This window comes from Podarcis melisellensis, assembly GCF_964234715.1.
Source record: "Podarcis melisellensis genome assembly, chromosome: 6".
In the NCBI taxonomy this organism is placed as follows: Eukaryota; Metazoa; Chordata; class Lepidosauria; order Squamata; family Lacertidae; genus Podarcis; species Podarcis melisellensis.
This window is the reverse complement of record NC_138538.1, coordinates 21127951-21141026: the sequence shown is the minus strand read 5'-3', so window position 1 is coordinate 21141026 and position 13076 is coordinate 21127951. Positions and strand designations below refer to the sequence as shown.

The 13076-nt window shown below is 43.1% G+C and overlaps 1 protein-coding gene across 4 annotated transcripts in view; it reads left to right on the top strand.

Moving 5' to 3' along the window:
* EYA2 (EYA transcriptional coactivator and phosphatase 2) overlaps positions 1-13076 on the top strand; it is a 133481-nt gene that overhangs the window by 61733 nt on the left and 58672 nt on the right. For all 4 annotated transcript variants that reach the window (XM_081916988.1, XM_081916987.1, XM_081916986.1 and 1 more), the window contains exon 5: positions 1153-1269. In XM_081916988.1, coding sequence (XP_081773114.1) covers positions 1153-1269 — 117 coding nt within the window. The remainder of the gene's footprint in view (positions 1-1152; positions 1270-13076) is intronic.

The window sequence follows — 13076 nt, the reverse complement described above, 5'->3', positions numbered from 1 at the left end:
GCAGTATTTCAACATGAGTAGCAAAATGAGAGTACCCCTAAACATTTTTTTAAAGGAAAAAAAAAGCACTGATTTTTTTCAGCTGTAGCTGGGGAAAGTAAACTGTGATGCCATAACTCTGTCAGCAAACTGAGAACAGTTTCAGTCTTCACTAGACAAATGTTAAAGTACATTTTCTTGAGAACTGTAATAGTCTATGGCATGACCGTTCTTGTTCACCTAGCTATTGTGTATGTCATAGAATGCAGTTATGGGACTGATGCAGAAGTCTATTAAGAACATTCTACTCCCTGGTCAGCCATGAAGCTGACCTTAGACTAGTCACCATCTCCCTACCTAACCAACCTCACAGCCTTGTTGAGAGGATTTGGGTTTCGGTTTGGGTTAGGGGGAAAGCACATAGGGTGCTCTGAGAGCCCTTTGTAGAAAAGGTGGGATACAAATGTAAAAAAATAAACAACATCTTTCCCTTTACATTAGACAAAAAGTAAGGATAAGAAATGTCAACAGTGTTATTCAGCTAGGCTCGTAGGTAAATCTACCCAACATTCGCATCACAGAACTGTTGCTTTCTAGAAACAAATACACAGGCTGTGGAAATAACTTTGAAACAGGAGCATGGGACTTTCGGTAGGATATTTGTTTAGCCTTTGTTTTGTCACCATGTATTTGTTCCGTGGAAATACATGTGGGAGCATGTGGAGGGAAAGACACCCAGAAATTTGCAAGAAGATGCTCTTGCACTGGAAGTGTCAGTGTGATATACTGGCTAGACCTGGGGAGGCCAACATGGTGCCCTGTACATGTTAATTTAGACTAAACTCCCATCAGCCCCTGCCAGGCTGTGGAAGGTGGGGCTGGAGTGTTGGATTTGGAGTGCGAAGGATTCAGTTCCCCCTTTCAGTCGTGGATCCCCTTGGCTGACCTTGACCAATCAACATCACCTACCACACAGAGTTTGTAGGATAAAATGGGTTATGCAGCCCTGACTTCTCTACAAGAAGAGTAAGATGGAAATGCAACCACTACCTCGTATTTTCAAGATACAGCCCAGTCAAAGAAAAGAAATCCTTAATGCACTGAATGCTTGCGTATGTTTTGACAGTAGCTTCATAGTAGTAACTTTGGTTTTTTCCTCTCTGCCCTCCTAAGGCATCAAGACAGAAGACAGCCTGAGCCATTCGCCGGGGCAGAGTGGGTTCCTTAGCTATGGCTCTAGCTTCAGCACCGCAACGTCAGGACAAGCCCCCTACACCTACCAGATGCATGGTCAGTATGGCTTTACGTAGCTGTGCAGTTTGTTGCAGCATCAAACTGTTCCAATTTTTGTTGTGTACTGATGGGGAATGTTAACGTGCCTGGTTTATTTTGCAAGCTTTGGTCTCTGTGTTTGGGACAAGACCATTTCCTCCCTCCCTCCCCAATTGTGTCTTGATGTTGTATTTTACTGATATTGTAATCTGCCCTAATAGTTGCAGAATTAGGTGAGTTCGCAGCAGAACAGGCTACTAATTGAAATGAGTAGACTTATGTGTACCTAACTCAGCACAGGAGAAATGGTGTAATAAGTAAGCGAGAAATGGTGTAATAAGTAAGAACTAGATGGTATACCTGGCAGAATTTATTTTACTCACTAATGTAAAATTCCCTTCTTACTTTTCTAGCAAAGACTTCTTTTAATATTGTTTATCCTCATCCTTCAGATGTTACCTTGGTAGATATGTATTCCTGAAACCAGGTGTGCCGTCTCCCCCATCCTACCCACTAGACCTACCTTTGGTTTCTAAACCCAGCAGGCAAGCACATAAATCAAAGCAGCATACTGTGGCGAGAGTGGCAGGGTCCTTTGTTGGGCAGAGGAAAGGTTATTTTCCTCCTACCACCCATCCCTAATGAGTTGTGTTTCCTTCCTACCTTCTAGTGCTACTCCAAGTCTTGAAATAGACTCAAGCAACTCTCAGTTTCTGGATTTCCTACATCATTTTGAGAAATTGCACATTGGTGTGTGAAGGGAATAAGTGTGCTTATTTTCCAAATAAGTGTGCTTATTTTCCAAATGCTTTCATATCTAATCTCTTACGTCAACTTTCTCTGCCAATTTGGGGTGGAAGATGTCCGTTCTGTTTACTTGAGGGACTTTTTCTTTTTCGTATGCAATGCTGATGCTTGAAAAATGCTTATGTGGCTATTCCTCCCTGCCTCTGTGCAATTTATATTTAAGATGTATGCATTCAAAGAGCTCCGTGCAGGCAAGTAACCTTCAATGTCAGTTTTGTCTCTCCCTTGGGATGATAGGCACTTGCTGAATGTTATTTCGTTGGTGCTTGTAATTTTTAAAAAAATAAATAAAAGGCAGCTCCTTTTAAGCTTGGAACACTGTCCAGAGACTCCCAGCTTCTTTTCCGATCAAAAACAAGTTTCCTTTAGCTGTTCAAGAGAGGAGAAAGCTGCCCCTCCCCGTTTTTTAAACTAGCTCTTCATCTCTGGGGTTTATTTACCTTTCCAAAGTGCTGGTGAAAGCTCTGCATGGGATGCTTGGGACCTTCCTTCCTTAGTTGCTACTGAGGAATGTGTTCTTAGAACTTTCCCACACTTAGTACACCTGGGAGGGGGGGCCAGGATTCTTTCTCTCACCCCGCCTTCCGTAAGCCACTTAAACGGAAAGCAAGGACTCTTTTCCCATGCATGGATTTAGTGACACCTTTTAGGGCCCCGTTGCTTTATTTTGATTGGTCTTGTCGGCCACCCAGCAGAGAGTCTTGATGTGACGTGCTGGAACAGCTGTGAAAGCAGTAGCGATCCCCTGTGCCCATCTAATCAATTTGAGGTGCTGCTTAAACTTGACCTCTCAAACCAAGGAAAGGCATGAATTGCCTTGGGTGTTTTGGTATTCCCTGTAGCATGTAGCTTGGCACGCTTGCTCAAGTTGCCTGTGCTTCTTTGTACCGCTGACTCCTTAACGTAACGCAGATGCTTTCTGCACGTGGCTTATGGTGGTGCAGAGTTTGTACAGTGGTACCTCGGGTTAAGAACTTAATTCGTTCCAGAGGTCCGTTCTTAACCTGAAACCATTCTTAACCTGAGGTACCACTTTAGCTAATGGGGCCTCCCGCTGTCGCTGCACCACCGCCGTACGATTTCTGTTCTCATTCCTGAGGTAAAGTTCTTAACCTGAGGTACTACTTCCGGGTTAGCGGAGTCTGTAACCTGAAGTGTTTGTAACCCAAGGTGTTTGTAACCTGAGGTACCACGGCATATGGCTTGGGGCTAAGAAGTGGTTAGCCCTATCCAGTCAAGGGACGTGGGGTGGCTGGATGCACAACAGCAGAGATAATTTCGTGCGAAACTGAAGAGTTTTTATTAGCGCTAAAGTCAGCTAACCAGGAGGGGTGCAGGCGGTGTTGCTCAGCAACCAGGCATAGTGACATAATGTTTGCTGAGGTAGCACATGGCCTGATTGGATGTGAAGTTCTGAGGAAGTTTCCTTTGTATCTTTGGTTGAATGTTTGCCTCCTATGAACAAGCCTGAAATAAGAAAGACAAAACTTCTCTGCTTCTTTCACCTCAAAATTGTACGCTTCATTGTTCACTTTCTTCAGTAAATTATTATCTGGATTTCTTTTCTCTCTGGCCTCTGTCTGCATTATTTAAATGACTTTACTAACAAGGACTTTATGCTCTTTTGCTGCTTTCCAGCTCTGAGCCACTTCGTGCTGTTTGCTTTATGGTGTTGTGTTTTGCTGGCTGATTCCGCTTTATCAGTTGTTCTGCAGTACTTCTCCAGTGTTGCTGCATTGTTGCATTTTTGCTTTATAGCACAACAAAAGTGCTGTGCAGCACCACAGAAAATAATGTGATGCAAAAAGTTACAGGACTTTAGTCGGAAGCTACAGGACATGCACTGGTTGAGACTGAAGCAGTATGTACCCCCACAAAACTGATGTAGGCACACAAAGTATTGAAACTGGGGTTATGTATAACTGTCCTGATACCATCATGGGCACAAATAATCATGAATGCACCATAAATAGGACGTCTGGAAGGGGCCCTTGTGATTTGGATCCAAACAGGGTTGTGAGCAGCAGGAAAATACTAGCCACTAGCACTGTCCTGCAAGCTCTTAAGAATTCTCACAGGACTGTAAGAAATTATGAAACAGTTCTCATGATTCTGCCTGTACAGGAGGTTGAGCAGCCAGTTGCACATGCCGAACATATTTGAATTTAGTTTTAACTTTTCTCTTGTGTGTGGCATAAAAACTGCTCTTCTCCGAATGGGAGGGTCCAGTCCTTTGGTTCAACAATTATGTTTTCGAAAAGGATGTTTGTGGAAGGTGGCGTTAATAGCAAAATGGAAGATGGAAAGCCACATGCCATTCTCTGTGATAGTTATTTGTGTGTGGTTGTTTGTGAACAGGGTAATAGGGTTAGGGAAAGCCTTTCTTTTCTTTGTCATCACATTGTTAGAGTGGTCAGTCTTATCCAATCCCCATTTTTAAAAATAGCTTCAGTGGTGTGGGGAACATAGAGACTACGAAAACGATGATAAAACCAGACCCTGAACTTCTAGCACCAATAGGAAACTTAGGAAGCCCATTGTAGAAGTATGGTGGCATGTTTTGAAACCATAACGCTACTAACCCTGATAGCCAGGTTTGGGTATGCTCCCTAACCACATTCAGTGCATGTTTCAGGTGGACCAATCTTGAAAAGCTCAGCTAATACTGGCAAGTTGATAACTTGAGTCTGTGCCTCATCTCAACAAAAGTATCACTGTTGTAGCATGTTGGCCTGTGGCCATTGGCACAAAGTACCTAGATTTTTGGCATGGTTTGTGAGGTGGGGGAACGGTAAGGAAGATCATAGGTGAAGAAACATCTATCACACACATAAATCCATGTCAGGGGTTTGTGGGGTGCGCATTGCTTAATGTGAACATTCAGCATAAATCTACTTGTACATGTTTAAGAACGTCTCCCAATATTTATTGCACACATTAGCAGTAATGACTGGATGTTTCACTGACACAGGCCTTGGTATTTCATTACATGCATTCCCTTGAGGTTCTTGCCTCTGAAACTTGCTTATGTGCTCTGGTGGTATAATTCCCAGCACTTCCTTGAGAAATGTAAATTACCCCTGCACATTATAAACATTAGATTCCTCTAACATCGTGGAAAGTGCAGGAGACGGAGAGGCTGTGCTTGGCTTACTGTCACCGAGATGCTTAAGCTTCATAAAACTAAAACCTCCATAGAAAATTAGTTGTCCCTTTTTTCCCGGAGATTCCCTCTCACAGCTGGTTTGCATTAGTTTCAGTCTAAAACTGTGGTGGCAGGACTGTGCTCCATACCACAGCAAACTCAGTCAGGCTGGGAAAGGCCTTCCCCCTCTCAGAATGGCGCAGACCTCACATTTTAAACAATATAAATATCAGTTCCTCTTGAAAAGCAAAGGCCCCTTTCTTCAAGGACTACAGAACACAGGGCTGCCTGTGCAAAATGCACTTTGGTTTAAAAGCCAGTGTGAAGAGGCACTGGGGTAAGGGAGACCTGCAGGGCAGAGAACACAAAGGTTGGTCAGCAGCATTATGTTGCTGTGTCTACTTGAGGGAGCGGGGCTTACATACTGCTGTGTTGGCCATTGTAGTAGCAGTGTTGTCGGCACTGCCTTAGTTGTAATTGGATGTCACCCAAGAGTGAAGATTTGGACATGTGGTTGGGATCTGCCTTAGGCTGACGGGAGGAGGGTGGGCAGCCATTGAATGAGGACAAAAGACCACAGCAAACATGAGGCCTAAACTAACAGCATGTATCTGAAATCTGTGAACATGGTTAACATCTGCATCGTAAGCAAACATTTTTGTTGTATGGGTATTCCGTTGTTCAAATAGCCTTCCATTTGAGAAACCAAACTGAGGACGTGGTGATAAACAAAAGGCGCTGTTGATTTATTTCAATTCCGTTTGTGGACGTAAATCCACAACCAGCCACCTTACTGCCCCGGTCTATTGTCCCCAGGCTGCTTTATGTTCCAACCAGCACCACACATTTTCTTCTGGTCCCTGGGGTCTTTTCTTATTGATCCCTCCTTTTCTCAGTTTACTGACACATTCTTTTCCCCAGCCTTCTGCTGCACCTCTGAGTGGCTTTTGGCATTCTTTCTTGCTGAATTTACATTATTTACATTGCTATTTATAGGCTGCTTTTTAGCCGACCGGCCTTCAGTTCTGTCTTCTGGGACTGTGTAGCTTAGCTCACCTTTCCTGCCCCCTGGGACCTCTTCACAGCCCTCTCTGACTTCGCATTGTTAATTCTTTCCTACAGCATATAAAGCTATGTAAGGGTTTTCCCCAGAAACATTGGGAGGGGGTCAAATCGTGTCTTCAACCTGGTCAAAAACAAAGTAGGAGGAGGTTTTGTTAAACTGCAAAGGGGGCATGTGATAGAGGGGCTACAAAGCCCTGCTTCACAAAAAAAGTACACTACCTCTCTCAGCATACAAACCATTACATCCCTCAGCAGTCCATTGCTCCTATGAATAGGGGAGAAAGTGTTGTGTACCGGCCCCTGCTCACCTTTGCTCTTTATGTCACACTAAACAATGGTTTAGCATTGTGTCTGACAATGGTTTGTATGTAAGGTGCAGTCTTACTTCATTGAACCAATAAGTGTTTTGCTCCTGTTGACACTATATTGATAACCTAAGTTGGCATTTGTCCTTTAGCATTAAAAATAGATTAAAATTCTTCACATCTTTGGTATTATGAGTAAAGCTTGGAGCAGTGCTAGTTCTGAGGCATTCATCAGCTTGTACTGCACAGGTATATGTTTCAGCTCTTTTTAGTTACCTTAAACTTTCACACACTGGTCTCATTTGCAAGGAATCCGGATGCTCTGCCTTCCTAATCCAAAACAATGTTAAGTTTTATATGTACTTCATTGCCTTAGAATTAGAGTTAAGTTCACATGTATGTATAGTTAATGTAAGAGACTGATGCATGAGGTTTATTTACCGTTGGTTGATATGGGGATTTTTGCTCCCCTGCTATTTGTAACACCCTCAAGCTATTAAATGATAACTGTAATTACCACATCAATAATACAAGTGAGGACTAGCCTTTAGCAGGAATAAGAGTCTTGTGGCATCTCACAGAGTAACGACTTCATCAGATGTCGGAAGATACACTTCATCAAATCCAGGAAGTGCAATTCTGAATTGGCAAGCTCGGTGGGGAGGCAGAATATCAAAGAGTTAATTCACGGGGAAATAAAATGCAAAACGAATGGACAGTGATGATTACCTGAGATCAAAATTACTACAGTGACCACTTAACAAGGCCGTATCAGTACTAACGAAAACGCCCTTGTGCTGGTAGGCTAACTCAGACACATAGTGTGATTTTGAAAACAAACCATAATATTAATTAAAGCCACATTTGACAGTTTTGTTTATATTTTTATTACATTGATTTATATCCCACGTTCTCTCCAAGGAGCTCAAGGTCATAGACATGGTTCTTCTTCCCCACCCCCTTGGCCTGGCCCAATTTTATCCTCCTAACAACTCTATGAGGTAAGTTAGGCCAAGAAACTGTGACTGGGCCAAGATCTCCCAGCAAACCTCATGGCTCTGTGGTGATTGGAACCCTGGTCTCCCAGGCCAACACTCCAACCACTATGTCACACTGCCTGATAAACTGTAATTCAGCAAGAATGCCCTGGTAATGTTCTGCTGGTTTCCATTGCCATTTCTGATTGTATTTGTGTTCCTTTGCGCAGAGACAGGCCTGTTGGTCCTTAGCAAATTTCACACAAGCAAACCAGCATTTTAAAGTATTTCCCATTTCTGTTGGGAGGGAGTCGATATGGAGCACAGGCCTTCTGTGTTTTGTATTGGACCAAGCTAGCTCACCAACCACAACAACAGAGCAGAAAGCAGTAGCTCCCCTTATAAGAGAAAATGGAATTCTAGATTCTGTCTGTAGTGAGCAGCTGTCTCTTATTCGCACATATGGCCGGAATGGAGTGCGCTGGAAATGTGATAGCCAAGAGAAAGATACATGCGTAAAACTTCTCACACGTGAAATTCATCTTTCTCTTTTAAACACCAAGAACCTTGAATCAATACATTATGGGACGGGAACCAATTTCCATTAGCAGAATTGAATTACCCACAATGGCTTCCAAGCTGGCAGCTGCAGCAAAAGTAAATCCAGAGACATAACATTCCAAATATACAAGGGAAATATACATCTGAGAACTTGTGTTGCAGTTTTCTTGCCACCGCCCGTTCAAACTGCCTTTAATCAGTTTTAAAAACAAGCAAGGATATAACAGGGCACACTTCCACTCTGCAGCCTGTAGTTATGAATTAGGGCCACAGTTCAGCAGAACTGGCTTTATGTGTGCATATAAAAAGTCCTGCTGGATCAGATGAAAATGTCCCTCTATTTGGTTCTTTTTCCCACGGTGTCCAACTGGGTGCTTCTGGTAAACCCACAAGCAGGACTTGGGGGCAACAGTGCTCTCTGCATATGTAATTCTCAGGAACTGGTATTCAGGGTCATGGGCCCTTTGCTCTTGCCATCACAATATGTTGAGGATGCAAATTCCATCGTTTAAACAATGAACTGTGTGAAGAAGACGTACAGTACGTCCTTTTATCTTCACTGAATCCCCAACCCTTCAAATTCATTCCGTGACTCCAGGTTCTTGTACGGATCTCTATCCACTTTCTGTACACTGTACATAATTGCATACACTCCTACTTCGCTCATTTTCCTCCTAAACCAAGTAGACCCAAACACTGCAAATGTTCCTCATAGAGAAGTTACTCCAGCCCCCTGATCAATTTGATTCTCCTTTTTGAGGTGTGGCCACCAGAACTGAACACAGCAATCCAAGTGTGGCTGCACCATAGATTTTGTTGTTGTTGTTTAGACGTTTAGTTGTGTCTGACTCTTCGTGACCCCATGGACCAGAGCACGCCAGGCACTCCTGTCTTCCACTGCCTCCCGCAGTTTGGTCAAACTCATGCTGGTAGCTTCGAGAACACTGTCCAACCATCTCGTCCTCTGTCGTCCCCTTCTCCTTGTGCCCTCCATCTTTCCCAACATCAGGGTCTTTTCCAGGGAGTCTTCTCTTCTCATGAGGTGGCCAAAGTATTGGAGCCTCAGCTTCATGATCTGTCCTTCCAGTGAGCACTCAGGGCTGATTTCCTTCAGAATGGAGAGGTTTGATCTTCTTGCAGTCCATGGGACTCTCAAGAGTCTCCTCCAACACCATAATTCAAAAGCAGCACCATAGATTAGCAATTAGTAATTACAGTGTTAGTGGTGCTCAGAAGGAGAAGAAGGAGCAGGCTGGGAGGAGGAGGTGTTGGAAGCAGCTGAGGTAACAGGGTATGGTGAGCAGGAAGAGTCTGTGGCAGAGCGCAGTTCAGACTCCGAGGCAGAAGCTGGAGGGGAGGGGAGACCAGAGACAAAACAGCAGGCTGCTCAGGAAGCCAAGCAGTCTCCCCCTCCTGTTGCAAACAGCTCCCCTCCCGCCTGGTCTCCTAGAAGACACAGAGAAATGAGCAGAGCAGAGCGGGGTTGTGACTGTTTGGGAAAGACACTGGAGATGAGGAGGCTTAGGAAGTGGTGGGAAGGCAGGGCGCTTCAGCCTCGCAACTGCCATGTTGGAACAAGACCTACTGGGAAGAGTTGCCGGGGTCACCAGGCCTGCACTGTTTTGGTTTCTTGAATAAAGAGTTAACTTCACTGACACTGTGTTTTTCTTTGATTGCTGGCCTACACTTGGCTCCAGCTCCTCACGCCTCTTCCCTCTACATCCCTTTTTCCTTTTGTGCCATGCCTTTTAGATTATGCAGGCAGGGACTGTCTTGTTTTTATTGATGTTATGCTATATAAGCCACAGTGAGAGCCTACTCAGCTGAAGGGTGGGGTGAAAATACTTTAAGTGAATAAATGAATGGTGCCTGGCTGTGAAATTAGCCATGTGGGATGAAATAAACACATATTCTCCTTCTGTTTATCCCTACTTCCACTTCCTTCTTCTTTTGCTTCCCCTGTCTAAAAACCTTGGAGTGTAAGTTCCTCAATACAGCGTCCGGTTCTCATTTGCAATGCGCCATGCAGAGTAATAAATATAAATAATAACACGGTGAATTGCTTTTGTTATCGTTACTAGTCACTCAGCCACAAATTAAAAAACAAACAATGGGTCAGCCATGGAGAGGTGCTTCCTGGGCAAGATTGTACAAATTTACAGCTGCTTTTATGTGCTGCCAGCCTTTAAGTGTTGTTTTTTGGGGTGGGGAGGGCAGGTCTTTTGAGTGCAGGGTTTGAGAGACATTAATGCACAATGTTCTTCTGTGGAAGTTAAAGCCCACTGCGCCATAATTCAGTGCAGCAGCAGCAGCAAAGCCCTTTGTTCTATCTAGATCTCTCTTTTTTTATAAGGTGCCCTTTACAGCAGTTTTCAAACCCTTCCAGACAGGAATACATGCTGAGCTTATTGGAAGGGATCATTATGCCAAATGGCAGACAGTCGAGCAATATGACAAGGCATGCCCTGCATATGGGTTCAGTTACCTTCTGCTTTCGCAGGTTGCTTTCAAGTTGAAGTTTCCCCCACTGACAGCCACATAACATTTTATGTTCTTCCTTGCTCAGTAAATGGAGGCATTGCTGCATGATTCTGAACCTTAACAAGCCACCAGAGTATTGTTGGTGGTAGGTTATTTTGTTGAGCTCTTAACCTCTCGATCTCATAGCATCATCTCATAGAATATATTTACACTGCTGGAAACATTTGCCTGCCAGGCATTTTAAGTATAGCGAAGAACCTTCCGAATGTTCTTCTGAATAAATGGCGAGATATGACAAGTACAGGAACTTGTCAGTGTTGTTGGGGGTAGGATAGTAACTGATGTTACTGTGAAGGTACATCAGTTCTGACATTTTCAGGATGTGATTTAACATAGAATATCTTTAAACCACGCAGCAGGAATGTCAGATTTGATGTACCTTCACAGTAAGACAGAAGGAAGGTGTGTGCTTTGCTCAGCAAAATTGGCACATTGTTGTATTTGCAGCATGAAAATATAATGAAATGTTATTTTTTATTTAAAAAAATGATAGAAGTGATCTACTATGTTAGAACAATTGCCAGCGGCAGATGAGAAAAATGGTGTTGACTCCAGGCATGAAAGGAAAAGGCTATATAGGTTTGTGGTTGGTTCATGATTCTAAAGCAGAACACATGTGTGGCTTGGAGAAAAGTCCATGAAGTTCAATCCGTGGCCTCCCTTCTTGCAAGGATCTCAGGTGGCAGACTGGGAAACTTACTTGCTTGGGATCCTCAGCCAGCTGAAGTAGGCAATATTGTTCTAGGTCCGACTCAGACTGCATTCAGACAGGACTTTATTCTGCTTATACAATAATTTCCACATTCTATATGATCTGTCACATGATTGGAATGCCACTTCTGGAAAACTGTTGGAAGCTTGGCTTTCATTTCCATGTTCATTTGCTTCCGGAACAAATCTGTTTACAGGCGTTTTTAGCATCGTGATTTCATAGGACGAAATTTGGAGCTGAAATTCTGTCATACACTTCTTTCTCGTCATTTGTAATTTAGCACAACGTGATGGTATGTTGATTTTAAAAAACAAAACAGTTCCAGAATGCAACAGGTAATGCAGTGTAAACAGAACAGTAGAATGTGGGATAGAAGTTCTAGCATTGTAATCAGGAAGACTTAAGGCAATCTCTCCCTTGCAGTACATTCATAACCTCTGAACCATCAAGAGATTAGTTGGGTGCATAAACAAGCCATCAGACAGAACGTTCCTATCACCTGTTACAACTCAAACACCAATGCTTTTCTTTGTAGTTCATTCACATGCTGAGCTGCGAGTGATGAAAAATCAAGTTATGTACATGGGAACTCAGTTGACTTACTTGTTTCAGTAGTGAATGGTAGGCCCCAACCCTGAGATTACAGAAAATATAGTCAAATTCCTTGCTGTAAACATCAAGACTAGACCACAATTATTAAAGGGAAGATGAATTCTGAGCCAAAAAAAAGGTGTGTGTGTGTACGTACTGTTTCTGATTATTCTTGGCTTTATTTTAAAAGGCACAATTTATGTGCATGTATATTTTGTTTTTTCTCAGCTGCATTTGTTTAAATAACTCTGTACTGTATTTTATGTTTATGGTCTGTAGGCAAAATAAACCGAACCTATTTCATATAAAAGTTATGTAAATGCATGTGCATGCCAGCCCTAAAATGAATCTAAATAAACAGGTAAGGCCTGACTTCTGTAGGGGAGTAACTGAGCAGAAATCCCAAGGCATGACCTTGAAACAGCATCTAGGCTGAATACTGTAGCCAGATGTAGGCCACAGAGTTCCATCATGTGAGAAAGCTGAGACATGCATGTAACAATATGTAAAATGTAATAACATGTATCTAGTTAGTTTTCTTACCTACCCTTTTACCTTTGGGTCCCTGTGTAGGTAATGGGATATAAATTTGCACACTCTAAAATAAAGTGGGTGCCAGAATGAGAGACCGTGTGGGAACCAATTATATGCCACCTTGCTAGAAGAAAGGTGGGATATAAATGTAGAAAATAATTAATACAAAAATAACTGTTTTAAAGCCATAACAGAGGTTACTGCAGTGGCTTGAGATTTCCCACAGGAAATAGGTACCAAGGCAAATTGGTTGTGGTGACAGAGAGTAACAGAAGTGGCCGGTTGCTGCTGTTCAGTGCTTAGTGAAAGTATAGAATCATAGAATCATAGAGTTGGAAGAGACCACAAGGGCCATCGAGTCCAACCCCCTGCCAAGCAGGAAACACCATCAGAGCACTCCTGACATATGGTTGTCAAGCCTCTGCTTAAAGACCTCCAAAGAAGGAGACTCCACCACATTCCTTGGCAGCAAATTCCACTGTCGAACTTACTATCAGGAAGTTCTTCCTAATGTTTAGGTGGAATCTTCTTTCTTGTAGTTTGGATCCATTGCTCCGTGTCCGCTTCTCTGGAGCAGCAGAAAACAA